The following is a 26,291-nucleotide window of genomic DNA, read 5'->3' as shown; positions in this document are numbered from 1 at the left end:
TTTGATTTTTTTGGGCACACTTTGATTGATTTCGTGGCCAAAATTTAATTTGACACCATCACCTAAATTTTTTTTTTGTATTTCAATTAAATGATATTTTGAAATGAGTATCATTATGTTGGGTTGGCTTATAATATAATCTCTTAGACCCATTGAATACTTTACAAATCTAATATTCCAAGCTACGCCACAAATGGATTAATCATTGGGACTTCAATCCAACACCACCCCCTAATTTTTTTTTTTTTTGTTTTAATTAAATGATATTCTGACATGAGTATCATTTTGTTGGATTGACTTATAATATAATCTTTGAGGCCTATTAAATATTTTACAAACTTAATATTCTAAGGTAAGTCATAAATAGATTAATCACTAAGACAGGTGGGTAAGTCACAAATCAACTAATCCTCAAGACAGGTAAGTCACACATGTGATTAGTGATCTCAAGGTTTGAATTCAGAAAGTCAATAAATGGAGCAAACTTTTTTGACTGCTAAGGCAACCCCTTGGAGTTATACTTATGTCATGGTTGATCCATTATGAAACATCTTTATTCATGTTCATGTGTTTATAAGATGGATAAGAAAAATTACTTTTATGTAATAACTTTATATATGTATTTTAAGATGAATTATAAAATAATGAAGACTTTAGTGTAACAAGAGTATACACTAACAAATTTGAGAACTATCGAGACTTCTTTATGATTGTCTCAATTTGTATAATTCCACAATTAGTTAAAACACATATTCTAGTCAAACATTTTAATTTTAATAGTTATAGTCTTCATCAAATCAAACCAATTAACTTTGATGTGATTTTGAATTTTCGAAATTGTCTTCATTTTTTTTCCTCGAGTATGAACCTAAACCCAAGGCCTAAACTGTAATTTAGCACAATAATGCAGGTTTCGACCCAAGATTGATCCGCACAGTCGGGTTATCTCTTTTTCTGGGTCAAATCGTGTTCTGGTGTAAAACAACAAAGTAGTTGGGCTTAGGCTAATGGGCTTTTATTTTTCTGAATACACCATCGTTGACCATTCGAGAATTTTTCTCATGCATTTGTTCTGGCCCAAATTGACCGGCCCAGTTTTGATGCAAGTTAGAAAATTTTCTTAATTGGGTTGGAAGGAACATACAATAAGTCCTTAGCAAGGAGACATCTTCACATTAATTATACCAAAATGCCATGATACTCAAGTATGGTCATTAAAAAATTAATATTAAGACCTCTCATTCTGTGATCGGATGATAAACTCTTTAGTCATTAGGGTTAGCTATATATAAGAGGTTTTGTGTTCGAGTCGCATAAAATGTACCTATCAGATTTGTACAATTATCTTTGTTCATTAAGTTTGTAGGGTGTTCTGTAGTCCTGAGGATTATGTAGGCTCCAATGTGGGTCAATATACTTAGTTACCTAAAAAAAAAAAATAAATAGTGTGACATAAAAAAAATATTGTGAAGAATGAAGAAGGAAATGTTGCTAATAATCCTAAATAATTAGATTTTAATTTATTTGAAATTGATCTAAATCAGTGAAGATTAAATTGAATTTAATGTTAAATATTGGTTTGATTTATACCGATAAAGATATTACTAAAAATACTTATTATGACTCATAAGACGAAGAGAAAGAAATAAAAAGTGGTGGTAGAAAAGGATAATAAAGAATAGGCCCAGCCCATTAATAATCTGGAACTCTACGCCGCAAGCGTAAAAATAGCAGAACTCGAAGCCCTCACACGCTTTCTCTCTCTTTCACTCTCTCTCTCTCTCTCGCTCTTTCTGCCAATCCGCCAATCCTCGACGGTGGCCCAGATTTAGAGGCTTTCTCTACTGTAAGAACCGCTTTTTTCTTCTAAAATAAATACATCTTCGTCGGTGCTCAATAAGAAACAGTCTCTCTTCTTCTCTCAATTTTTTCTTCCTTAACATTCTCCGAAACTACGAGATTCAAGAACAAAGCTCAGGTCAGTCATTTTCTTTTCTCTTAGCAAAACGGTTCTCATTTTGTTTGTTTCGGTTAAATTTTTCTGAACGATTAATAGAAGATAAAATAAGAGATAGTTAAAGAATATAAGCTAGTGTTCTCAATTTCATGCTTTGTTGTTGCTGTAAAGTGAAAATGTTTCAATTTCTAGTAAGCTGAAAGCTCTGTGATTTAATTTCTGTTTTGTTATTATTAATCTTTCGCCTTTGTTTGGTTGCCGAGAAGGCTGTGAAAAAAATTAAAAAAAAAATGAATGACCTCAAATGTGTAATTCTCTTTCTCATTCTATTTGTTGCATTACCTAAGAAAATCATGTAAGAGCCAATCGTTATTAGCTAGTTTTTTCCCTCACATTCTCTCTATGGCTGAACTTTGTGGTAAATGTATGCTTGTCCCGTGCATGAGTTGGAAAATGATTTTAGAGTGTAGGTGAAGTGAAATTTATGAAATTCAATGTATGATAGTAATGTTGCCAGATAATACACCTGTTTTTGGCACTTGCGGCTGAAGAGCAGTTATGAGTATAGGAAGTGTGCATTTCTCCTTTCTCCTTTCTCTGCAGTTTAGAGGGGGCATTTTTTTTCTCCTTTCTCATTGACTGGGGCAATAATGCTACATGGTATATTATTCGGTGTTTTTAATATGACTAGTTATTTATTTTTGTGTCGCTTATTATGCTATTTTTGTTCTCTAATACTTCTGTATAATGTTCATCCTAATTGTCATTAGGAACTCTCCTAAAGTTGGGCATTTCATACCCTTGAGATGGCTGTATGAATGAAGTGATGATTTAGTTATCAACGAACAGTATCTTTAAAAAAAAAAAAGTGTGTTGATTCCGGATTGTTATGGCCAAGGTCCATTTATGTGGTCTTTGTTTTACTAGGCTTGTAGAACACCTTCTTTCTTTGCCGTTTCTTTTGGAAACTATTATCCTCATGTATATATTGTGGTTCTTTTTGGTGGCATGGATTTGCACAAACAGAAGCAGTGTTTCTTAAGACTGATTTTGCATTGTGCATCCATTTTGAGGTAGTTCTTGGTTTAGAATCTGGTGTGCAAAATAAGTAGATGTTGATTATGTTTTAGGCACATGTGGTCAGGGTATTAACTTGAAGAGCATATGATGATTTGCCTCTATTCAATTCTCACTTTTTTGTCCTCGGTCTAGTATACATATCTTCCAGGCTATGTATATTAAGTTTGAATGACATTGTCGTTTATTTGGTAGCATGCTGTTTACCAATGAGTACAAGTTGCTATTCTTCGACTTCTCTTACAGCTTTATGTGAATTTATCTACACGGAAAAGATTTATTGAACTGTCAATTTTTTCTTATATGCTTAATATGGTTATTGAGAAGCTGTTGGGGCTAGTTTTATTTGGACAACTTATGTTGTACAGAATTACTTATTTGGCCTGGTTTGTCAATACATCAATTAATTTGTTTGTTTCTCATTCATTGTTCATATGTTACTTTCATTAACTTATTTAGATCAAGCTGTCTGATATGTAATATACCTGGGCAGGTGTATGTAATGCGTATAATGCAACAGTCTGTACTCGTTTTACAGGGTGAGTTTTGTTCTTCCATTGCCAATTTTGAAGAAAAAGTTGGTTTTGAATGGTATGTTACACATTTATGGCTGTAAATACATTTGCGAATAGCATACTGGAGTTGTGGTATTTTTAGTCTTTAGTCAAATTAGTAATCCGATTCTGGTCAACATTGATATTCTTTTATTTGTTCTTTAAATTGAATGTCTCATAGTTGTAGTAAAACACCATACACATAGAAGTGCTAATATACACCAATATTAGCCTTCTATTTGTCATGTCAAAGGCTGAGTACATGGATGTTTCCCCATTACAAGTGAATGATCAGAATGGAAATGATTCATGCTCTACACAAATTACATCAGAGCTGACAAATAAATTTGATGCTGAATGTGCACATACTGAACCACCCAAACTACAAGATTTGCCTGATTCTGAAGGATTGCAAAATAAGCCTCAAGAGATTAGCACTCCAGTAACCAACATTCATCCTAACCAGAGATTTTCTGGAGATGTGAGCCATAGTAGTGAAACAAATAAAGTTCCATGCTCTCAGCAAATTCCGTCAGAGCAGAAGAATGAATTTGCTGCTGAATGCATACCCAGTGAACAATTAGAAGTAGAGCCTTATTTAGATTCTGAAATCATATTTAAAGAACTCAAAAAAACCAGCACTGTCATGTGCAGTCCTGTTGATAATGAAAACTTGGGACTGGTTGCCGAAAATGTGAGCAACAGTATTCAGACTGATACTGAACAGACACTTCAGGTTGGTTCGGGACATGGGTGTAATGATTTCAATGCTGAATCTATACGTAGTGGACTATTGGAACAGAAACACCAGCTTGGTTCTGAAATCATGCTAAATGAACCAGCAGACACTGATGCCATGATAACCAATGGTGCTGTAAATGAAACTTTGCAATCGCTTGCGGAGGGTATCATCAAGATTTGTCACACTAAAGGTGTGAACATGAGTAGTCAGACTGGAGAAAATTCATGTTCTCAACAACCTACATCAGAAAAGGCACTGGAGCTGACCGCTGGAATCACAAGCTGTGAACAATCAGAAGTAATTTGTAAAGCTAGTTCTGAACTTCTGAACCAAAGTTCTTCTATTGAAAATTTAAAAGAACCTGATGATCCTATTAAGGTTCCTGTTGTTGAACATTTGGAACCATCTTGTGATGACATGGTTAAAAATTCTTGTCATTCAGAGACACCACCTAAAGATGTGGTAAAGAACTCTACTTGCTTGGGCCGTGAGGGCAAAAAAGCTTCAAAATCATTGAAGAAAAAATATATGTTAAGATCTTTAAGACGCAATGATAGAGTTCTTCGCTCAAGGTCACAAGAGAAACCTAAAGCTCCTGAGCCAAGTAATAACTTGGCTGATGTTAGTTCTAGTGGAGGGAAAAAAATAAAGCAGAAGAGAAGAGAGAAGAAGATAGTAGCTGATGAATATTCAAGAATCAGGACACATCTAAGATATTTATTGAACAGAATTAACTATGAGCGAAGTCTGATCTCTGCATATTCTGGGGAAGGCTGGAAAGGATTGAAGTAAGTGCATCATATTTCTACTTGCCTTATATATGTTTGGTAATTTTGTGTAAAAGCATCATCATGTTGGTGTCTCTCAAATGCTTTTATCTTGAACTTTAATCTGTGTCACTGGTCGATTAGTTCTTATGTTTTTTGATGCTTTCTTTGGCTGTGAAGCGGAAATAGGAAAAATTATAAGTATATTGATGTGACTATATATGTATAAATGCAGCTCTGGAATTCCATGTTCTCTTTTTTGTGCATTTATTTCTTTGGCAAATGAAGATAATATTAAGCTTTTGCTTGTGTCACTCTAGAGATGTAATGCTTTTGTGTAATGTTGGGTGTTGTCTTTAATGCTTTGATGAGTATAAATATAGTGCAAGTCCTAGGTTTTATATATAACCTTGTCACTTAGTGTTCTATTTGTGTAACATTGCAGTGTTGAAAAATTAAAGCCAGAGAAGGAACTTCAACGAGCCACATCTGAAATTCTTCGACGGAAATTGAAAATTAGAGATTTGTTTCAACGTCTTGATTCACTTTGTGCTGAAGGGCAGTTTCCAGAATCGTTATTTGATTCTGATGGACAGATTGACAGTGAAGATGTAGGAGTACTTTTTTCCTCAAATATTACATGCAGTGTTCGCTGATGAAGTTGTTATTTTGGATATAAACAATCTGTAACTAGGGGTTTTAAATTCTTACATGTGAAATCCTTTTATGGCAGATATTCTGTGCAAAATGTGGGTCCAAAGACTTGTCTACCGATAATGATATTATACTATGTGATGGTGCTTGTGATCGCGGATTCCACCAAGTCTGCCTGGAACCACCTTTGTTAAAAGAAGATAGTAATATCCTTATTACCTACTTGATAGTAGATATTGTTGGGTTATTTCCTTCTTGTCAATTTATACGTGTTTCTTTTTGCTTATAGTCCCTCCTGACGATGAGGGTTGGTTGTGCCCTGGATGTGATTGCAAAGTTGACTGCATTGACTTGGTCAATGAGTCACAAGGAACAAATCTTATTATCACTGACAACTGGGAGGTCAATGTCAAAACCTTCTGTCTCTACTGTATTGGTTAAATACTGATTCTACTGACTTCTCCAATCCTCATCTTGTTACTATATTTATCTGCAGAAGGTTTTTCCTGAAGCAGCCGCAGCTGGACCTAATCAAGATCCCAACTTTGGACTTCCTTCAGATGATTCTGATGATACTGATTATAATCCTGATGATCTACGAACTGATGAGAAGGATCAGGGAGATGAATCAAGTTCTGATGAATCTGACTTCACTGCTGCATCTGATGAATTGGAGCCCTTAGCTAATAACGAGTACTTGGGGCTTCCTTCTGATGATTCAGAGGATGATGACTATGATCCAGATGCTCCAGTACTTGATGAGAAAATTACACAGGAAATTTCAAGTTCTGATTTTACGTCTGATTCTGAGGATCTTGCTGCTGTTATTGAAGATAACAGGTGTTCTGGAAATGATAAAGGTGCCACATCTGTCAGTCCTCTCGGAGATTCTAATGGGCAGATGTCAAAATGTGGTGGAAACAAAGAGTCTTTAAATAATGAGCTGTTATCCATATTACAGGCGGGGCAAGATGGTTTAGGACCTGCTTCTGAGAAAAGAAGTATTGAAAGGTTGGACTACAAGAAGTTATATGATGTGAGTGTCACTGCAAATTACTTTTTAATGTCATGATTCTCTTCTCCTGTAACATGCACCTGCTGCTTTTTCTTTCTGGATATTATAGTATACATTCAACTCATGGTACCTTTTAGTAATTGTATGCACTGCTTCTAGCATTATGGATCTATTTTAGCTTTCCTGTTAAGTTTCCATATCCAAGGTTCTTTCACCTACTCGATGGAAGAACATATGCAATTTTTCTTGTAAAAATAAACCTCCTTTTTCCCATCTTACCTTGCCCTGATGAATATTTTTAATCACTTGCGATGCATTAAAAAATTTATATTAGCTATGTTATTCATGGTTGCAGAAACAATAAAATATGTTTTTGTATAATTTATTTTGCTTCTTGAAAGATCTACACCTTCTAAGAAATTTATACCTTTGTCAATGTTATCACTTTGGTCATGTTGTATTTTCCCATTCGGCAAGCCTGAAAACTTTGACTGTTTACCCATGCATGTGGGAGTGTGTGTAAGCGTGGACCAGTCTTGATTACTTAATGGTGGTTTAACATTCAAATATGGAATAAATTTAGTGTGGATTCTCAGAAATTTCTGTGTGATACTGTTTTTGAAGTTCAATGCATAGCTGATATATCTCATGTATTGTATAACACATCAATGATAATACAGATCTACTTTGTTGTAATCTTGTAGAATCAAACATTACTGTGTTTAATTTCATCTAACTGCATGTTGCATGTTGTGTGCAATATATATTTTGTCAATGCATAATCTACCTTTTCAGACAATTGTGCTGATTCTGTAGGACTTAGGATGCTTAAAATCTATTAATTCACATGATCTTATCAGTTTTAAATTACAGTGTTTCAGATATCAATGTGTTTTTGTCAAACTAATCCTGTTTGTTTATTTCATTTCTCTGTTCAGTTTTCTGATCTTTGTTTACCATTTCTGATATTGAAAGGAAACGTATGGAAATGTTTCTTCTGATTCAAGTGATGATATAGATTGGACTGATGATGATGGGCCAAGAAAAAGGACGAAGAGGACTGGAAAAGGTTCTCCAGTGTCACCAAATGGAAATGCTCCTATCCCTAGGAGTGGAAAGCAAAAAAGGGATATGAAACGAAACCAAAAAGAGACTGAACAATGTCCTAACAGAATAACTTGTCAAAAGGTGAACTCTGAAAATAGAAATACATCACCAGCTAAATCACATGAAGTTTCCTCGACACCTGGTTCTAGTGGTAAAGCTGAGAGGTCATCATATAGAAGATTGGGCGAAGATGTGACTCAGGTAATAGGTTTTTTGTATGTGTTTACTCCTTTAATTTTATGTTTTCTCTTCTTTTACACGGGTCATAGTAGCTTATAATATTTAATGTTGTTGAAATGTCAGGAATTTTCCTGTTGCAATTTGTATGGAAGCGGTGAAGGTTTAGTAGATTCTCCCAATAGCTTGTGGTCAAAAGGCAGAAACTTACTATAGAATAGAATAGAAAAGCAGAAACTTACTGATATAGAATAGAATAGAAAAGCAGAAACTTACTGATATAGAATAGAATAGAAAAGCAGAAACTTACTGATATAGAATAGAATAGAAAAGAAGAAACTTACTAAGATCATGTAGAACTGAAAAGTATATTTGAACTAGAAATCGGGTCAATAGCAGCTACTGATCTAGTGGCCAATAAACAGTTTGCTTTATTGCAGAACTTGTTGCAGTATATGTTTCCTTCATGTCTTTCAAACAATTCCCCAAATTTAGTGCAAAACTTCTTGTTGGTATTTTTCTTAAAGCTGCTCAATAAACATTGGTTAATGTCTGTTTTGTACTCCTGCAAGTTCTTCCTAGTTTATGTGACAACTTATTCACCTTTTTGGAAATCAGGAAATGTAATTGCATTAATAAAAGTTATTTATTTTTTAAATATAGAATAAAAGTCGTAACAGTTATCTATTATGGTAATTCTCTCTCTCTCTCTCTCTTTAATAGTTTAATCGGTTTTTTTATTCACCCAAAATATTACTCTTATACAGGCATGGTGCAGATAGCTGGGTGTTTTATCTGCTTGAATGTCTTCTATTGTTATGTTAATTCTTGTCATCTTAAATCTCAATTTATCCTAAGGCATTCTTTTATATCCTTGTGTATTTTTCCTTGGCATCTTTTAAGAAATTAGAAAGAGATCTTCCTTTTGATGCCAAACTCTTTTTTTTTGTTTGTTCTTGTGAGGTTGCTTAAGTTATATTTTTCAGATCAAGTTCATTAGTGCAATGATTGATGCACTCCAGATACTTCTCTATTTGTACTTAATGTCTGTGTTAGTTTAGCCATTGAATTAGTAATTTTTTTGTGATGAAATTACGGATTGAGACTAAGCAAACGAAGATAGTTGAGAAAGGAAGGGAGGAGAAGCACAGAAAGAGTTTCAGAGAGAATTCATTTCAATGTTCAATCATCAATCATAACATGTTGGAATCATGAAACAAGCAAGGCCCGCCCTTATGGCAATGAGAATCCTAACTAAAAGGGAAATTAACATCTAATTGGAAATATAAATGCTCATCTAAATAAGGAATTCTAGTTCAATTCAAATGAGAAAATAAAAATAGGAAATGTATAGAAAATAAATTTTTTGACCAATTAGGCTCGTGATGGTGCAAACATAATCTTATGCTACCTAAGCTTGTTTGAATTCTCTGTTTCTCTGTCTTTTTTTCTCTCTCATTTGGGGCTAATTTAAAAAAACTTTATAAAATACTTTTGTGCTGAGCTGTTGCTCATTGGCAAGGATAATTAATTTGATTTTCAAGTGCATCTTCATTCTGCTGTGTGTTTCCAGATTGAGTCTCTCACTCTCTCGCTTTCATTCATATGCACTCACATGAAAGAGTTAGAGCTAATTTGATGATTTGTTTGCTTGTTCTGCAGAGACTCTACAAGTCCTTTAAAGAAAATCAATATCCCAACCGTGCAGCAAAAGAAACTTTAGCAACCGAGCTTGGAATTACTTTTTCGCAGGTCATAAATTATCTCATTGCTTTAACAAACATTGTTGCATTTCGGAAGTTTGAATAATATAGTGGACATCTGAGTTTTCATTTGTTGGATGTTGTTTTCCTTTCTCAGGTTAGCAAATGGTTTGAGAATGCTCGCTGGAGTTTCAACCATTCATCGCCTGTGGATGCTAAACTGGGCATAAGTGCTTCAGAAAAGGGCACCTTCATGCCTCAGTCAAACAAGAATCGAGGCAGAAGACTTTCCACTGGAAATGGAGCTGAAAATGTGGAATCATCTAATACAGTTGTTCATGATATGGAACATATCAGGGAGGTTATAATGAATAGCAAATTGGTGACTCAGGAAAGTTATCGAAACAAGTCTACAGCCCCAAATTCTAGAAATAGAATGAGAAAGGGGAAATTGGGTCATCAGGCATCTGATCTCCCAGCTGATTCAGCAGAAGCTCAAGAAACACAGACAAGTGGCCGGACTCAGACACGAAGAAGGAAAACCGTTGTTTGAGAAAACAAGTTCTTGATCTACCTAGGTGAACAAATGACCACTGACCTCATTCAAGAGCGATATCTTATGAGATGAGCAGATCACATTATCTTGAAGGTTACCTGCTATCACAAAGGCAATCCCAAGATTACAGGAATTGTTGTTCTATTCTTTAATAGGCTCTTCGGGTTTTTCCTCCTCCAGGTAAGTTGCTTGACCTATCACAAGGATGCTAAATAAAACTACTTAATCAATTTGGCTCATATTAAATTTCAAAGTTTTGGTTATAGTAAGCATGCTTTATGTGGTTATTGGATGTATTCAAAACTTTGAACTGTGAACCACCCACTTATGTGAGCTGTGGACACAGTGCTTGTTAAGTTGTTTCCATGAACCTTGAAGAGTAGTGAGGCTCGCCAATTTTACAGTGTTATTCTTTGGGTTTTGGCTGAGCTGTTGTGAATGATTGATAGATACTTGTAGGTTAGGCTGCCCGGATGTCCCAGGGTTGCTGCAAATTGTAGCCTACGGCATTTAGATGTTAAAAAATCAATATTTAGAAACGGCAATTCTGTTACAGTTCCATGAGGTATTACTTTAATATTAGATAGGGAGAGAACCCAAAGCTTAAAATTTATTTATTTCTTTATTTTGTTGTTCATATTGACCGAATGAATCGCCACTTTTGATGTCCAACTTAGACCATATTTAAGAGGCAATAGGTATATCTCTGGCAATGGCAGTGACTTCGAACAATTTTGTAGTGACAAGTCGAAATTGAATTAATTTTCAGGAATCTCATCAGTTTGAGATTTCATGTAAGTATATGAATTTAATGGAAATACATGAGTAGTCGTCTAGTAGATCAATTCAATGCAATTGTTGTTATTCTCTTCTGATCTCCCAAGGCTATAGGACCGACCTTTTAGAAGGATTCAGATATCAGTGGTTATCGCGTTAATTATGTTAGTATTGTAGATTTAAATATCAATTTTCCCCTCTGCAAATGCACGATGGTACTCGCTGGTGCGTTATTTACATATAAATCTTATAATCTTCTTTACCCTTATTTTTGAAAGCATAATATGACAATTTTCAAATGACAAAATAGCTTTACCCTCTGATTAAAAATATTTTATTATATAGAATTAATATTTTCGATTTTTGGTAAAATTTATGACAATTTGTAGATTGTAAAATCAGTCTAGAAAAGGTGGTTATAAACATGGAAATTTCAGTACCCACACCACTTCATTGATATCCCACTCTCTTTGGATTTGATTTTAGAGTAAACAACATGTTTCCACCCAAGTTTGGTGAAATGGCAAGTTTCATCCTCTGTTTGGTAAATTTTAGATTTTCACTTTTAAATTAACAGAAAATTGTTTAATGTAATAGTCAAAGGGTAAAGTGATTATTTGTACTATATTAAATCTGAAATGAACGCAACCCGTGTGTGGTTGTCGTCTTAGGCCAATTTGGCGTATTTCGGCATCCTCGATGGTGTTAGAGTGTGCATGTTGTTGGGCTTTGAGGGAAGCCTTCGGCGGAATTGGCTTGGGCCTTTTATTGAACAAGTGGTGTTCCTATGGGTGTTAAAAAAATGCAGAAACCGAATTGGTTCGGCTTCAGTTCAAAGAAATATGAAAATCGAATTTTCGTTTGGTTATCGGTTTAAAGGGTTTATAAAACTAGTTAACTGGAAATGGTTTCCATTTTAAAATTTAAAAACCTTTAATCCCCATATCATTCTCTTTACCCTTCAGTCTTCACCCTTTAAGCATTTCTCATTCTCTTCACTGGTTTTCCGTTTCTCTTCAATGGCTTCAGCTTTGTCCCTCTTGGCCTCTTCAACTTAGACCCTCTTCTTTAGCTTTAGCTATGTCTGCTTCTTTAAGCTTTTATTTTTCTTCTTTCTCTCAACAAAACCTTTGTTTCATTTCTCTCTCAGTCTTCCACTCAACCAAACTCATGGAAGAAGAAAATACCAAGCTTTTTTCACCTCATAACAAAGGATCACCCTCAAAATTAACAAAAAACTCCGTTTCAATCAACTAAAACGCACATAAATCAACAAAACCACACCAGATCGATCCATTTCTATTTTCACCTCAAACAGAGGTCACCGTCAAAAAATAAAAAAATTCAGCTCAAATCCATCATTTTCACACTCCATCTCTTCTCCATCCTTACAATCTCTATTCTCTCCTCCTCACACAAGAATTCACTGAACAAGCCATATCTTGGTCACACTCTCATCAACAGAACACCCAGTGGGTGCTGTGACCAATGTTTTGGAAACGGACTAGGCCTTGACTCATCAAGGGCTTGGTTTCGGTTTTGGCGATTGGATCGGTCCGATTGGTGGTTGACATCGCCCCCCCCCCCACCCCCCCCCCCCCCCCCCCCCCCCACAACCAAATTTAAGATTTTGTAAAAACAATTAAACAAACCCTGCAACAATAATAAAAACATAAAGTTTGACAATTTTTAACTAGTTACAGTTTACAATCAATACTCAAGTAAACATCAAAGGCATACAAAATAATATCAAATATCATCACCAACACAACACACAATTAAATTACAAAATATCAATCCACCAATCAACAAAAAATACAAAATATCAATTTACCAACCAAACCACCATTTACCAGCCATAAGTAAATGATTTGAACCCAAATTCAATTGAATCAAGTCTCTGAGTCCTACCAAGTATCATGCATCTCAATTCCTACAAAGAATTAAAATAAACAAAAGAGTTAGAATGAAAATATGACTAAATTACTACATTAATAATATAATAATCCATCTCAATTCCTATATCATTTGAATCATTTCCATAACATAAATTTAAACAAAAACATACTTCATTCTTCCAATGATCTTAACGTTCACCCATCCTAAATTGATTATCCACATCATCGTTGAGTCATCATCATTATTATCATAACCATCATCTAGAAAAAATTAAAAACATGAGTTAAAACTTATGATGTATATTGTTTTTAATATATAATTAAAATAGCTACCAAGTTGGTTAAAAGTTGAAAAACAACCTTGTGAAACATTCTGAATCATAGTAAGGTTGATCACCAACACCAATAGAAATGATCATTCTTCTAAAGTGCTTGCTCCAATTCATCTAAATTAATTCATCATCCTCCTGTTCATCGTCAACAATCAAATTTTTGTTTTGTTGATGCTTCATTAGGTAAGATCAACAACTACTTTTTTTAACACATTTTGAAAGAACGCTAAATAAAAATATTATAAAAAAATTAAATTGCCCATGCTTTATATTATTTTCAAACGCAGTTATAATGGATAAAACAGGACATTGAACTGTTGATGCTCCAATTATTTTCTTTTTGAATGGATGCGTTCGAAAACACTCAATTTCGCTCACATCCCGAAGAGTTTGAAGTTTGCTCAGAATTTTAATTGCAAACTTTTGAAATGTGGAGTATTGTACCCATATGTCCTCCACCATTCATCTAATTGAAAGTTAAAGTGTTAACCATATGGAATAACATAATACATAACTTAGAAATCGACTTAAAATTGGAAATTTAATAAGTATCACATACGGGTTAGTGGTTTCAAGTTTGAAGGGAAGCTCATGAGAAAAGCTTTCCTCCTGGTCTGAATATATTCTACTTTCATCACTAACTTTGACTGTTCAACTTGAATGCACTTGTTATGTCGACAACATCAAGGAAAACACATGACCTCTGGTTTCTTATGAAAGTTGCGACATACTAAAAAGTTGGATTCAAATAATAAGCCAACATGAAGTGTGTAGGCAAAGCCTATCCCAATGAGCTTAATAATTGGTATAAAGCTTGTACAATGTCTTTATTCTTAAAGAACTTTTGATTGCTTTTTTTGCTCTGTACATGCATCATATGCATATCCTATTGCAGGCCTCTCATCCGAATCTACAATCTGCAACAAACATTAAAGAGCCACAATTTGGAAAGTGACCCATGTCATCCCAAAATTCATTATCTAGAATTAGAGAATAACATCCTTGCCTTTACTTTCGGCAGTTAAGAGTCCACAAAAAATCTATTCGTCACCATAGCTGTTAAGTTATGTTTGTGCTCTGGAGACTTCTTAATGCAATGAAAGTAGTAGTAAAACGAGTTGCACCGGTTGTATGATTTCTTTCTAACCATGTTCAGTGATACATACATAGTAGATGTGTGATTATGTAATGAATTAACAAGAACAGAGTTAAAGATTTATAAGCTATAACCTCTCTTTTCCTTAACAAGCTATCAACATTGTGTGATTATATACAAACTTGGTTACTTTAGATGCATTTTGCAAGATGCACTATGTGGTCCAACTCAGCTGTATCTTTCAAAATTAAATTTATGCAATGTGCTACATAGGGTGATCAAGTAATGTTTCATATTCTCAAATAACATTTTTCCAGTAGCTTTTAAATTTGCTCCATTCTATGACACATGGATAATATTGGTTGATCCAACATAAAACCATATCTCAAGCAACTTGAAGTCTTGAACAATGTAAAGCATCCTTTACAACATTTGAAGCTCCACTGATTTTATAAACAAACATCTTTAGAGTAGGTGTGAGAAAATTAATCATGACCCTGGGAAGTATCTGTCCAACCTTAGCCATTAATAATGTACATCAATCTCTTCCCAAATTCTCTTGAATTGTCAAAGTCATTGTCTTCCTTCTTACATCTCCCAATAAATTCACACGCATACATCATAAGAAGGTTGTTTATACTCAAGGCCAATTGCAACTACGACATCCAACATAGGTTGAAAATAAATCGAGTTTAAAGCATTCATCAGGATGCAAGCATCGTAAAAAAACCATGAATACATGTCTGCTCCCACTTTGCTTCTTTCCAGTCAAAACAATCCTAATTGAGGGTTGAGACCTAAGAGTACTTCGTGGAGCAAATAAAACTAATCCCTATAGTTTTTTCTCTCATTGTTGTACATTGTTTTTTACCGCCACTACTACACCTTCATTCATGGTTATTTGACAGGAAGACCTCTTCACTTTTCATCTAACTTATCCCCTTCAAATTCATGTAACATAACACCATAAGGTTGTACCTCGGAAATCTTCTTTTTCTTTACCCCTATTTCTTTTAGTGCTTCATTTATATGGAATTTAACTTCAAATGGAACCTTTAGGTACTTTCCAATATCTCTCTTTACTCCTGCTAGTGTTACTTCATTCAGAAATACTCCACCCTTAGTAACCTTGCACAATGAAGACAAGATAATATTCTTTCCATTTTTATCAACACTCTCAATAACATGTCCCCATATTATATCAGTCTTTCCTTGAAAAATGGAGAAATGGACACGTCGATGAGTTTTGTGTAGACGAAGATGATGACATTCTCTCTCCCTGGCAAGTAGAACCAAAACCAATTTTTATAACTTTAATTAGTATAAAATTAATTCATATATATATAAGAAACAATATGAATAAATATACTAAGGTGATTAAAGAAACATATATTTGTTATGTAACCAAACCAAGTGAGCAACACAAACTATTTCATTCAAAGACAACTAATATGGCTGAAATTCGAAATGCAGTGGCTCACGAGTTGATTGAGATTCTGCAACAACATATGTATACACTGTATAAGGGTGAAAATACTAAATCTTGCTTGTAGTTTCTCGATTTGTTGTATTGATGCAAAGTTTTTATAGAAATATGAGTCTTCAGTCTTGACTATCAAGTTAAAGGAAAACAAGGTTATGAGGCTTTGGAGACACTATATTAGGCATATCTTTGCAAACTTCATTTTTAAACTTCCTAAACTTAGGTACAATGATCCATTTTGAGCCGTTGAAGGTTGATTATCACATCTTGTTATTCAATAATGAGAAAAATCCTTTAAAGGCTAATGCTCTTTGTTTTCTTTAGTTATTAGTTCTAACTAAAGTTCAGTTTATATCATTGATTATCTTCACAAAGTTGATTTTACAACTTAAAATGTAACTTAAGAATACTGGTAGTCTTGTGCCTGGTGAAGATTTGATTGTGCAAATATTGAATGATGCAGGTGTTGAATATAATTTTGTTCAAGATATGCTTGTTTTTCATGATGTTTACAGTTCAAAGAGACAAAAGTCACAAAACAAAAATAAAAAAATAGAAGCAAAAACAAACAAGAAAGAGAAAGATAGGATGACTTGAAGCTCTTACAGTTCATTACTCGATAGACGGCAACTCGCAGACAATGACAGTGACAGCAACTTGTAGATGCCAACGATAGATTTGAAGGCTGAAGAGGTTGAAGTTGAAGAAAGTTGTGAATGTAGCTCGTAGACGGCAAGGCAAATGGCAGACATAGATGACAGATGAAGACGATGACGACAGATGTGAAGACTGAAGAGGTTGAAGTTGAAGGAAGTCACGAATGCAACTCGTAGATGGCAAGACAAACAACAGACGCTGACCTTTAGATGAAGACGACGACAATGACAATAGAGGCAAATGCAAACAATGACAACGACGACAACGATAGATGTGAAGACTGAAGATGTTGAAGTTGAAGGAGTTCGTGAATGGAGGAGAAGGAGCAAAAGCAATCGCAAATGGAAATGGGTTAAAAAAAATTGGTTTTAGGTTAGGGTTTTTTTATTCGACTGGATTTGGTGTTGTTTCGGTTGGGCTGGCGGTTTGACATAGTAACTCTGGTCCAATCGTGATCTAATGACAAATCTCAGTTTTTTACCCCCTGTAAATCGGTAGCCAAAGCGAAACCCAATCGGACCAATCTGACCGCTTGATCAGATATGGGTTTCAGAATATAGCTACTGACGGCACCTTAGGCAGAGGAATTGTCCTCCCAAAGAGCTTGATCCCTTGGTCTTTTGGCTCCGCCATTCCCCAAAAGATAAAACCCCAAAATAAATAAAACCTCTAAAACGGTGAGTTTTAGGGTGGTGGTGTTGTAAGAAGAAAAAGTATTTTTATTGTTTTTATTTTCTGTTGTTGTAAGTGTAAGTAAAAGAGAGAAAGAGATCTAAAGAAATTTGACATAGTGTGTTGTGTTTTTGAGAAATTGGTAATTGTAGATTGCTTTATGATTTTTGGCTCAATGATTATATGCAAAGCTTGGTATTTCGTTAAAGGGAAAATTAGTTAACCCGTTTTCCCCTTAAATTGGTTCAGTTTCGGTTTAGGAAAATTCCTGAGTTGAAAAACTGGTTTGGTTAAGAACCATGGTTAACCGGTTCGGTTAACTGCTTATGAACACCCCTAAGTGTGCCAATTCAAGAATTTCGATCTTCAATGCCAGAATCGATTCAAAAACCCAGAAAGAACAACACAATACTTAAAAAAAAAAAAAAAAACAATTAAAAGAATCCAATCAACCTCCAATCATCAATCTCCATGTAACACTCACCTTAAGGTATGTAATTTTACTTATACCCTAATACCCTTAGTTGGATTTCTTTGAAGTTACCCTAACAAATGTGAAGAAAATTCCTTAAAAGTTCATTAGCGGTAAAATGGTCATTTCACTCTTAGTTAGATGAAAGAGTGGAGAGTGAAAAGAAATAAAATAACCTGGAGAAGTTAATAAAAATGAAGGTATTTTAGTAATTGACTAAAGGACATAGAGGGAATTTTATAGAAAGTGCAAAGGCAAAATGAGAATACATGCTTATATTATTTGATATAAGGCTTTATTTGAAGAAACCCTAACACACCTTCAGCCCTTGTTCACGCCACCTCTATCCCATTTTCTCTCAATTTTCTTCACTAATTTTCAAAGGAAAATCATAGGATTTGATTTTCATAGATTTTCAATCCTAAAGCATCCTACGGTAAGATTCTAGCAAAAGGAGTGTAATTAAACTTTAAAGTTTTAAATTTTTAAATTTTTATAGTTTTTATATGATCTAGGTCCAAGAGGAAGAGATTTTGAACAAAAGGGAAGTGATCTCACATATTCAAGGTAAGTAAACCTAATTTGAACCTTAATTTGAGCAAGACTTGTAGTGAATGAATTTTTGCATGTTTTTATGTGATGGTATGAGAGAATTATGGGCTGCTTTTGATGTTTATTTATGTATAAATTCTAGCCATGAGAAGTAGTGTACGGTTATGTGATGATTTGGTGAAGTTGTGGAAGATTTTGTGATAAAATTTTTGGAGTATAGAGAAGTGAGAAATTCAGCCAGGTTTGATATTAAATTTAGTGAGTTTTTAGCTCGCAATTTGGTTGAATTAGAGAGTTGTAGAAGTGTAGCCAACATGGTAGTTGCATGTGCATATGAAGTGTTTGATGAAAATCCAAAGAGAAATTGCATGCATGAGTTGGCTAAACCCTAATGAAGAAAGGGTTAGAGAAAGGCAAGAATTGAAGTTTGATTGTCTATTATTAATCTTTTAACATTTCTTCACAGGGGATAATGGTTAGGAAATGTTAGGGAGTAAGTGGAGGTAAATAGGTATGGAAAAGCCTTAAAGTAGGCATGTTACCAAGGTTGCCCTGTCAAATCCGTGACTTTCTGATTCATTTTTGGGCATCTTACCTATCGAACTGGGTTGAGACCTAAACATAAACGTTGTAGCCCTTTCTCTAAGCTTTAAAATGAGACCACGACCATAGCAATCCGATGTGTATAACTCAAGATATGCTTTCTTGAATATGACCTGTGTAGAATGACTACCTCAAAGGTGCTTCCAATTTATTAGTTTATTTTTAATCTAATAATCTATGATTGATTCCAAGAATGAAAACGATGCTTAAAGGGTTGTGAAGCATGTTTGAATGAGTGGTCTTTTCGATTATTTAATGATTGTATGAACATATATATTTGATGTAATGAATGACCATGGAGGCTATGTGTAATATGTTATATATTACCTAAGTCTGAGCTTGTGTATGTATAAACAAGCCTAAGGATGATATGCTTCTATGAATTTGTTATGCATTCACGAAATGGTCATGATGAAATGATATGTTCATATATGGGAAGTGTATGTTTTTAAAGAACGCAAATGTAGAATTTCCATAGCTTGGAAATTCATGTTGAAATGTGTATAGTATCTCTTTCTATTCTCTTTCTATAGCATGCTATGATATAAGGTTTTTGCGATGGGGAACCTGTGAGTGATAGAAAAGCCCACATACACACCGCCACGAGCGAGCGGCATCAGAAAAGAGATACAGTATTTGTACAGTCTGTGAGTAGTGTATGTGGATGAGGATTATACCCAGCAGAGCATACCTACATGCACGCTGCCACGAGTGAGCAACCACAGCAGAGAGATACAGTACTTGTACAGTCCGTGAGTAGTGCATGTAGATGAGGACTGTGCCCACTCACATGGCCAGGGTTCCAAATCCATGCATCAACCTAGTCCGATCGGCAAACTAGAAAGAGGAAATAAAAGAAAGAGAAACAGAGAATAAAAGAAAAAGGTACAACATAAGAGAAAGAGAAAGAGAAAGAGAAAGAGAAAAGAAAAGAAAGTTTATTATTCTGCATATGTATTATGCTACTTACATGATTCAGTATTTTTATGTGCTCGACGATGTACAGTTTTATTCATTGTCTTTGCACGTTGGTAAGTAGCAAATCAGAGTATCAGAAAAGAATGCAAAATATCAAAAAAGAATGCAGAATACCAGAAAGGAATGAAGAATATTAGCAAAGAATAAAGTGAGAAAAGGAAAATCAAAACATGAGTAACGGAGGAAGAACGATCGTGCAGTTTGGTTTACTTACTGAGCAATTAGTGCTCACTCTGTTATTTTGCTGTTTTGCAGGTACTAGATGATTTATGACTGGGTGGGACGTCAAAAGGCAGAGGAGTTTGGCGGCACTGTTCAAGATTACCTCATGTTTACTAAAGTATATCAATATTTTTGTGTATATATTTATATGAATTAAAAATTAAAATTTTTGGATTTACATTATGTATATATGTTTGTAAAAGTTATTTAGTGGATTTTATCTTATATTTCTTATAGAATTACTAGCTATACAGTATATTACAAAAACCCTAATTGATACACATCAACACCAAATCATCCAAACTTTATATTAAACAACATAACAAGGTATAAGCGGCTCTGATATGATTATCGGTCTATGGATTGAGTAAACATAATGGAATACAAATTTTTTTCCTGATCCATAACCAAGAACCCTAAGATCCTTATACCCGTTTTATATTATTTGCATATGAAATAAGCATTAAACAATAATTACAGATTTCATACCAGTATATGGAGGCTCCTTCAATTGATATGAGTCACTTCCACTCCAAGATAGGAATGAACTACCGGTATCCACTCGAAGCAAGACATCAATCTCTAAAGGGCTTGATGTGCTAGCCAAACTTGATTGGATTAAGAATGTGTGTGCAAAATTTTTCCTTAGAAAAATTCTTCTCCTTCAACAATGGAGTCCACGGTTTTGGGAGGGAGAGAGAGAGAGAGAGAGAGAGAGAGTGGGTGACTAGGGTTTTCTTTTTTTGAGTGAAATTATTTGTTTTTATTTTAATTGCACTTTAAATAATTCACAATCAAAAACCCTAATCTAATATGGAATTGCAATCAACTAATTCCATATTTAGATTAGACATATTCAATTAGCAAATCAAGGAAATTCCCACATGGTGTTTTAATTTCAAATTTAAATTTGATTTTATATTATCTTTATTAATATTAATATTATTTAAATATTAATATTAATTAATAATATAACATTTAAAAATACACACACACACACACACACAAATCTCACTTATTTTAATTTCCATATGAAATTAAATATAGGCAATGACCTTAGCATATTTAATTGCACTGTGAGATTATCAAAATACTCTTTCATCTTAAATAACGAAATACTCTTCTCACTAATTTATCCTTAATATGTCTTCTATGTGTGCAACCCGAAGGCTCCTTGTCATATCGATAGTGAATAGTATCATGATTGACACTTAATCAATCGTCTCACTAAACACAGTCCAAGATTGGTCTCTAGAAAGGCATCATGACCTCCCGATAGATTCGGATTCATTGAAACAACTTGCCTATCAACAAAATGGTTATCATGCAATCAAATCTTTTCATCATACATTATCTCATCAAGGCTAAGGTACAAAAGTAGTGTCAACGTCAAATATCCTTGATCTTTTTGTATTCGATTATTGGCCCAACGACCATAATAGATTGGATTGAGCTACAACCCAATCCCACTGTAGCCACAGATTTAGTGTCGTTGCCATTTACCGAATTGCTCAGTGAGATAATTTCTCTCATACTCGAGAGTGATGAATCATTTGTCATTCCACCATAGTCTTGATACACTTCTCAATTTAGCCAATCACTATCATTCTAATAGCTCTAAATAGAACAATGCTAGGATAGTGTCAAACTGGACCAATTGGTGCACAAGGCACTCCGGTGATATCAAGTCTAAGGATCACATATACCATCATCCGTTAAAGGATTTATTCCAAAAACATTGGAGTTACCATCTATATGGAATCTTCTAGTGGATATGTTAGCTGAACTCTCCTATAGCAAGCACCCATGTGTTGCACTAGGTTGTCGACAAACAACCTTGACAAGTGAGATCAATCACTGCCTTTCGACAAGGTCGTTCAACACTATGATAGCCTTACCGTATTATCTATGTCTTTAATCAGAATAATACTGAGGCTACAAACATTTCTAGAATTGCCACTATATGTGATCATAAGGTCCTCATTATCGAGATTTAAAACACTCGATACCCTCGTCACAATTTTACCATTCTAAAGACATACATTACGACATACAATAACTATGAATTACATAATGTAGAGAAAGTCTTTTTATTGATTATAAACACTATTACAATAGTCAACATTACAAAATGGATTGGCTCTAGGGCACCTATTCTAACAACATCATCTAGAGGTACTCAGTTGACTCCTGAGAAAACCGAGTAAGATGGGTGTGTGATTCCTAGGAATCAGCATTAGAGACCCGTGTCGCATGTGGCAGAGCTCAAGGTGGTGATGAGCCTCTTAAGAGGTGATAGATAAACTTGATGTTTTTAAAGTGGTTAAGCCCTGAGAATGGATAAGGCCTACGTCCACTATTATTTTATTGCTTTGTGTGGCGTGGGAATACAAAGGATGGATTAATTTTCCGGTGATCATAAAAATCCTTCTAATTGGTTGTGAAGGTTGGGAGTACAAAGGGAAATCTTTGTGTCTCTTTCTTTTGTTTTTTCTCCTATCTTTTTTTCCTATGGCTACTGCCCTTTCATATGGAGAGAGAGTTTCAAAATGCCATGATGGTGAATGCGTCAGCCATGTTACTCCATGTCTCATGGTGGCCAAAAGCTCACATGCCCCTACGTCGTAGCTAATGATTGATGTCCCCTCTGATAGTAGGTGCCTTTACATGCATCCTCTTGGCTAGGCTACATGGAGAGCATGTGGAGCTTGTATGGCCATGTGTCATTCAATCGGAGTATACGTCCTATACGTGGTGAGCTGATCTATCCAAGGAGACATATTTTTTCTGGAGTGGGTCCCTTTCTTGATCTTGTCACACCTTACATCTGCACTCTCTTGTTGAGAGCTCGCGTTCCTTCCTCGGCTAGTCCTTCTTTCCGGGCTTGATGCTTGCTCCATGTTAAGAGGTGTCCCAGGTTCCTTTGCTCAGTCCGGGCTAGGTATTTTCCCATACAACAGAAGAAGAAGAAAGTAATATGCATTTATTTTCTTAGTAGAAACTAAAACCTTGTATCTTTGATAAGACTGAGTTAATAATATATATGTTTGAAATAGTACTCAAGTTATTAATTGGTAGAATAATCTCTAAGTATATTAGATTTCATAGTAAAAACCGCTCAAACTGTAGAATCTTTTTAACATGGGAAGGGTTTGAACTCCACCTACACAAACCACTTGCACACTATTTCCCCAAGTATATATCTTCTCCATATCAAAATGATTAACAAGGCTTTTCTTCAAAAAGTTTTCTCCAATGTGGCAAAATTCTTTCTTGAATCCTTATTTTATAATTTTACCTTAAATGTAAAATAAAGTATGGCTGATTGATAGAATAATTAGGATTAATAAATCAGTACTATAATTTTAAATATTAACATTCATATATTAAAAGAGAGAGAGAGAGAGAGAGAGAGAGAGAGAGAGAGAGAGAGAGAGAAATACTCAATCTAACCATTTCAGTTAATAACTAAGTAAAAAGGTGATCCTATTTTGACTCCTCAATTAACTCCTCTTATAGCTGATCTTTGGTTTAAATGTAACAAATCTTGGCAACAAACTAATCAACATCTATTTTTACAATAAAAACAATGTCAGATTCCTCCAGCGGCAAAGCCCAATCGGCCTTCCAATCCCTTTCATCCATCATCACCTCCATCCCTCCCTCTCAAAGCCCTGCCTTTTCTCTCCTCCACGACCTTCGAATCGCCTCCCAAATCTCCACACTCCTACGTCAACCTGACTCCGGTGCTGGTGACAACAATCTCTGTCGTTGGCTTTATGACAGTTTTCAATCTACTGACCCAGATCTCCAGCTCGTTGTCCTTCGTTTCCTACCCATTATTGCCGGCGTTTACCTCTCTCGTGTCACTCTCCGCAAACCTTTAGCTGGTTTTGAGGCCGTTTTGTTAGCACTTTACGCCCATGAAACCACCTCTCGTGCAGGTCAATCTATAACTATTAACATCCCCGATTTGTCCCATCCCAGCGTTTATCATGAATCCAAAACACTCACAAAAACAAACGCCACAGATTTAAACCTAGTAGTAATATCTCCAAGTTTGGAGCCTCATGGAACGGTGAGATCCACTAGGAGGGCTAGGATTGTTGGAGTTGCATTGGAATTGTATTATAGTAAGATATCACAAATGCCTATAGGGTCTAAGGTTGATTTTTGTGAATTTTGTGAGGGGTGGGCTGGTCTCGACAAGGATTCTGAGGGTTGTAAAGGTTTAACAAAAGAGAAGTTAAACAACGAGGGGGCAATATCTTTGCCATGGGAACTTTTGCAGCCTGTTTTGAGAATCTTGGGTCATTGTCTTTTAGGCCCTAGGAAGAATAAGGAATTGTATAAAGCTGCAAGTGCTGCATGCAGGAGCTTGCATGCAAGGGCTTTGCATGATATCAATCCTAATGCAATTTTGGCTACTGGGAGTCTTGTTAGGCTTGGGAAATTAGCCTTGGATTCAGACAAAGAGACTGATTATACTGAGATACCAAAAACTAATGTCATCTCTCTCTAATATCCACTATTCACTCTCCATAAATTTATAGAAGCAATGCCTAACTGTCTTGATCAAAATTATAAAATAATTTTGTCAACTAGAGATGTTTAATGTTTACTGATTCTAGTTCCCATTTAGTATGTACTTCTCCATATTTAATTTTCTAGTAAAATGCACCCCGACTATATTTCATGGCAATCAGGACGAATTCACGTACAAATGAGTAGGGGCTGCTAACCCCACTCGAAAACAAAAATTCTTTAACTTGGTTTGTTTTTTCTCTTTTGATTGATCAGTATTAGTATTAATATATCTAGATTTGACCTCACTCCTTCATTTTTTGGGTATTTTATTTTGAATTTGCCCCCTAAATTTAATTTCCAGGTCCCTTTTTTATGGTAATTAATATTTTTAGTATGTTCATGTATTAATACCTTTGGTTCAATAAAGGACTTCAAGTATTTTTATATGTATTATCCTCCTAATTGTTAATTATCTCTTATAGTCAAGAGATATATGCAAATACAGGTAATATCTATAACATCTTTGAATGTGATTATTATGGTATCACTCATATTTGTTATCTCATAATATGTTGTCTGCATAGAATTTAAAAAGTATCTTCCACGAAATTTTTTTTTTCTTTTCTTTGTATGTCAAGAGAAAATAATTGTTGGTGTAAGCTGGTGTAGGGTTCTAGTTAGGAAGGGTCGGGCATGGGAGCTAACCCTTCAAAGTAGAAGGTTTCTGATAGCTCACTAGTCAAAACTAAAATGGTCAACTTTTGAATGGAACGAATTTCGTTATAAATGATTCCTTTATTAGAGCCAGTCTGTTTCTATTCAAAACCGCGAAAAATATGTTTCTATTTTATAAGAGGAGACTTAACCTGTTCTTGTGGTCTTATAACTAGTCACCTTAAATACTCTGCCTACGTCTTTAAAATGCAATTTGGGTATTAATTATGTCCATGTTCATGATAAGCCAATAACATTTGTAAAATATATATAAGAACAACAATAGAAACTCGTACTAACAAATTGTAATTGTAGTCCTATTGGAACAAAAGATATACGGGCTTATTGTGCGGAAATAAAAATCTAGCTCGAGCCCAAGGGAAGCACAAGGATTCTAGCTCGGATGCCGCGCTAAATAAACCGAACAAAATTCTCACCCAAGACAGGTGTCAGTTCGCAGCCAAGTGTTGACATAGCTCAACGCTCATTGCAACAACTGATGAGTCTACTAAGCTGCATGGGCACCACGTCCAGTACATGCAGCTGCTTCATTTAACCAACGACTATTCTCTAACAAACTCCAGTTAATTATAGCTATAACTAGGATTAAACGTAATGATGCCTTGACAATCTCGATCGCCCAAAACCTATCAAGGCCAATAGTAATCATTCCGCTGACACATCCCCATTCATAACGGCCATTGCAACCTCCTATAAATACCAAGATTAAAATCCTCAAAAGAGAGAGAGAGGCAAATAGAGAATAGAAAGAGAGAATTTTTTTCATATCTGTTGTAATCAAATTCTCTGTAATCACACATCTTGATAGAAAGAAACAGTGGACGTATACTCAATTTCTTGTTTAGCCGAACCACTTTAAAAAGCTCGCCTCTCCTTTGTCTTTACTTGTCATCATCGCCTTCCATTCCAACTTTGTCCAAGCCATACATGCTCGCCTTTGCTGATTCCCAGGAATGACGCTCCCATCTGACTCAATTC

At 34.9% G+C, this 26,291-nt stretch overlaps 2 protein-coding genes across 3 annotated transcripts; both read left to right on the top strand.

Annotated features, from left to right (window-relative positions):
• Positions 1-1,721: 1,721 nt before the first annotated feature.
• On the top strand, positions 1,722-11,060 carry LOC116110764 (homeobox protein HAT3.1-like). Of its 2 annotated transcripts, XM_031396985.1 has the most exons (10): positions 1,722-1,978; positions 3,528-3,573; positions 3,776-5,118; positions 5,543-5,708; positions 5,831-5,954; positions 6,041-6,153; positions 6,248-6,787; positions 7,742-8,074; positions 9,713-9,802; positions 9,911-11,060. In XM_031396985.1, exons 3-10 carry the CDS (start codon positions 3,833-3,835, stop codon positions 10,304-10,306), a joined length of 3,048 nt encoding a protein of 1,015 aa, XP_031252845.1. In that variant the 5' UTR covers positions 1,722-1,978; positions 3,528-3,573; positions 3,776-3,832; the 3' UTR covers positions 10,307-11,060. The 2 variants fall into 2 exon arrangements, with proteins under 2 accessions (XP_031252845.1, XP_031252844.1); XM_031396984.1 differs by having other exon boundaries at positions 3,528-5,118.
• Positions 11,061-23,640: 12,580 nt separating this feature from the next.
• LOC116110771 (protein FAM126B-like) lies at positions 23,641-24,573 on the top strand. Its single transcript, XM_031396990.1, has one exon. It carries the CDS (start codon positions 23,641-23,643, stop codon positions 24,571-24,573), a length of 933 nt encoding a protein of 310 aa, XP_031252850.1.
• Positions 24,574-26,291: the final 1,718 nt, after the last annotated feature.

Source organism: Pistacia vera, unplaced genomic scaffold (genome assembly GCF_008641045.1).
Source record: "Pistacia vera cultivar Batoury unplaced genomic scaffold, PisVer_v2 Contig613, whole genome shotgun sequence".
Classification (NCBI taxonomy): Eukaryota; Viridiplantae; Streptophyta; class Magnoliopsida; order Sapindales; family Anacardiaceae; genus Pistacia; species Pistacia vera.
This window is presented reverse-complemented; position numbering and strand designations above follow the sequence as displayed.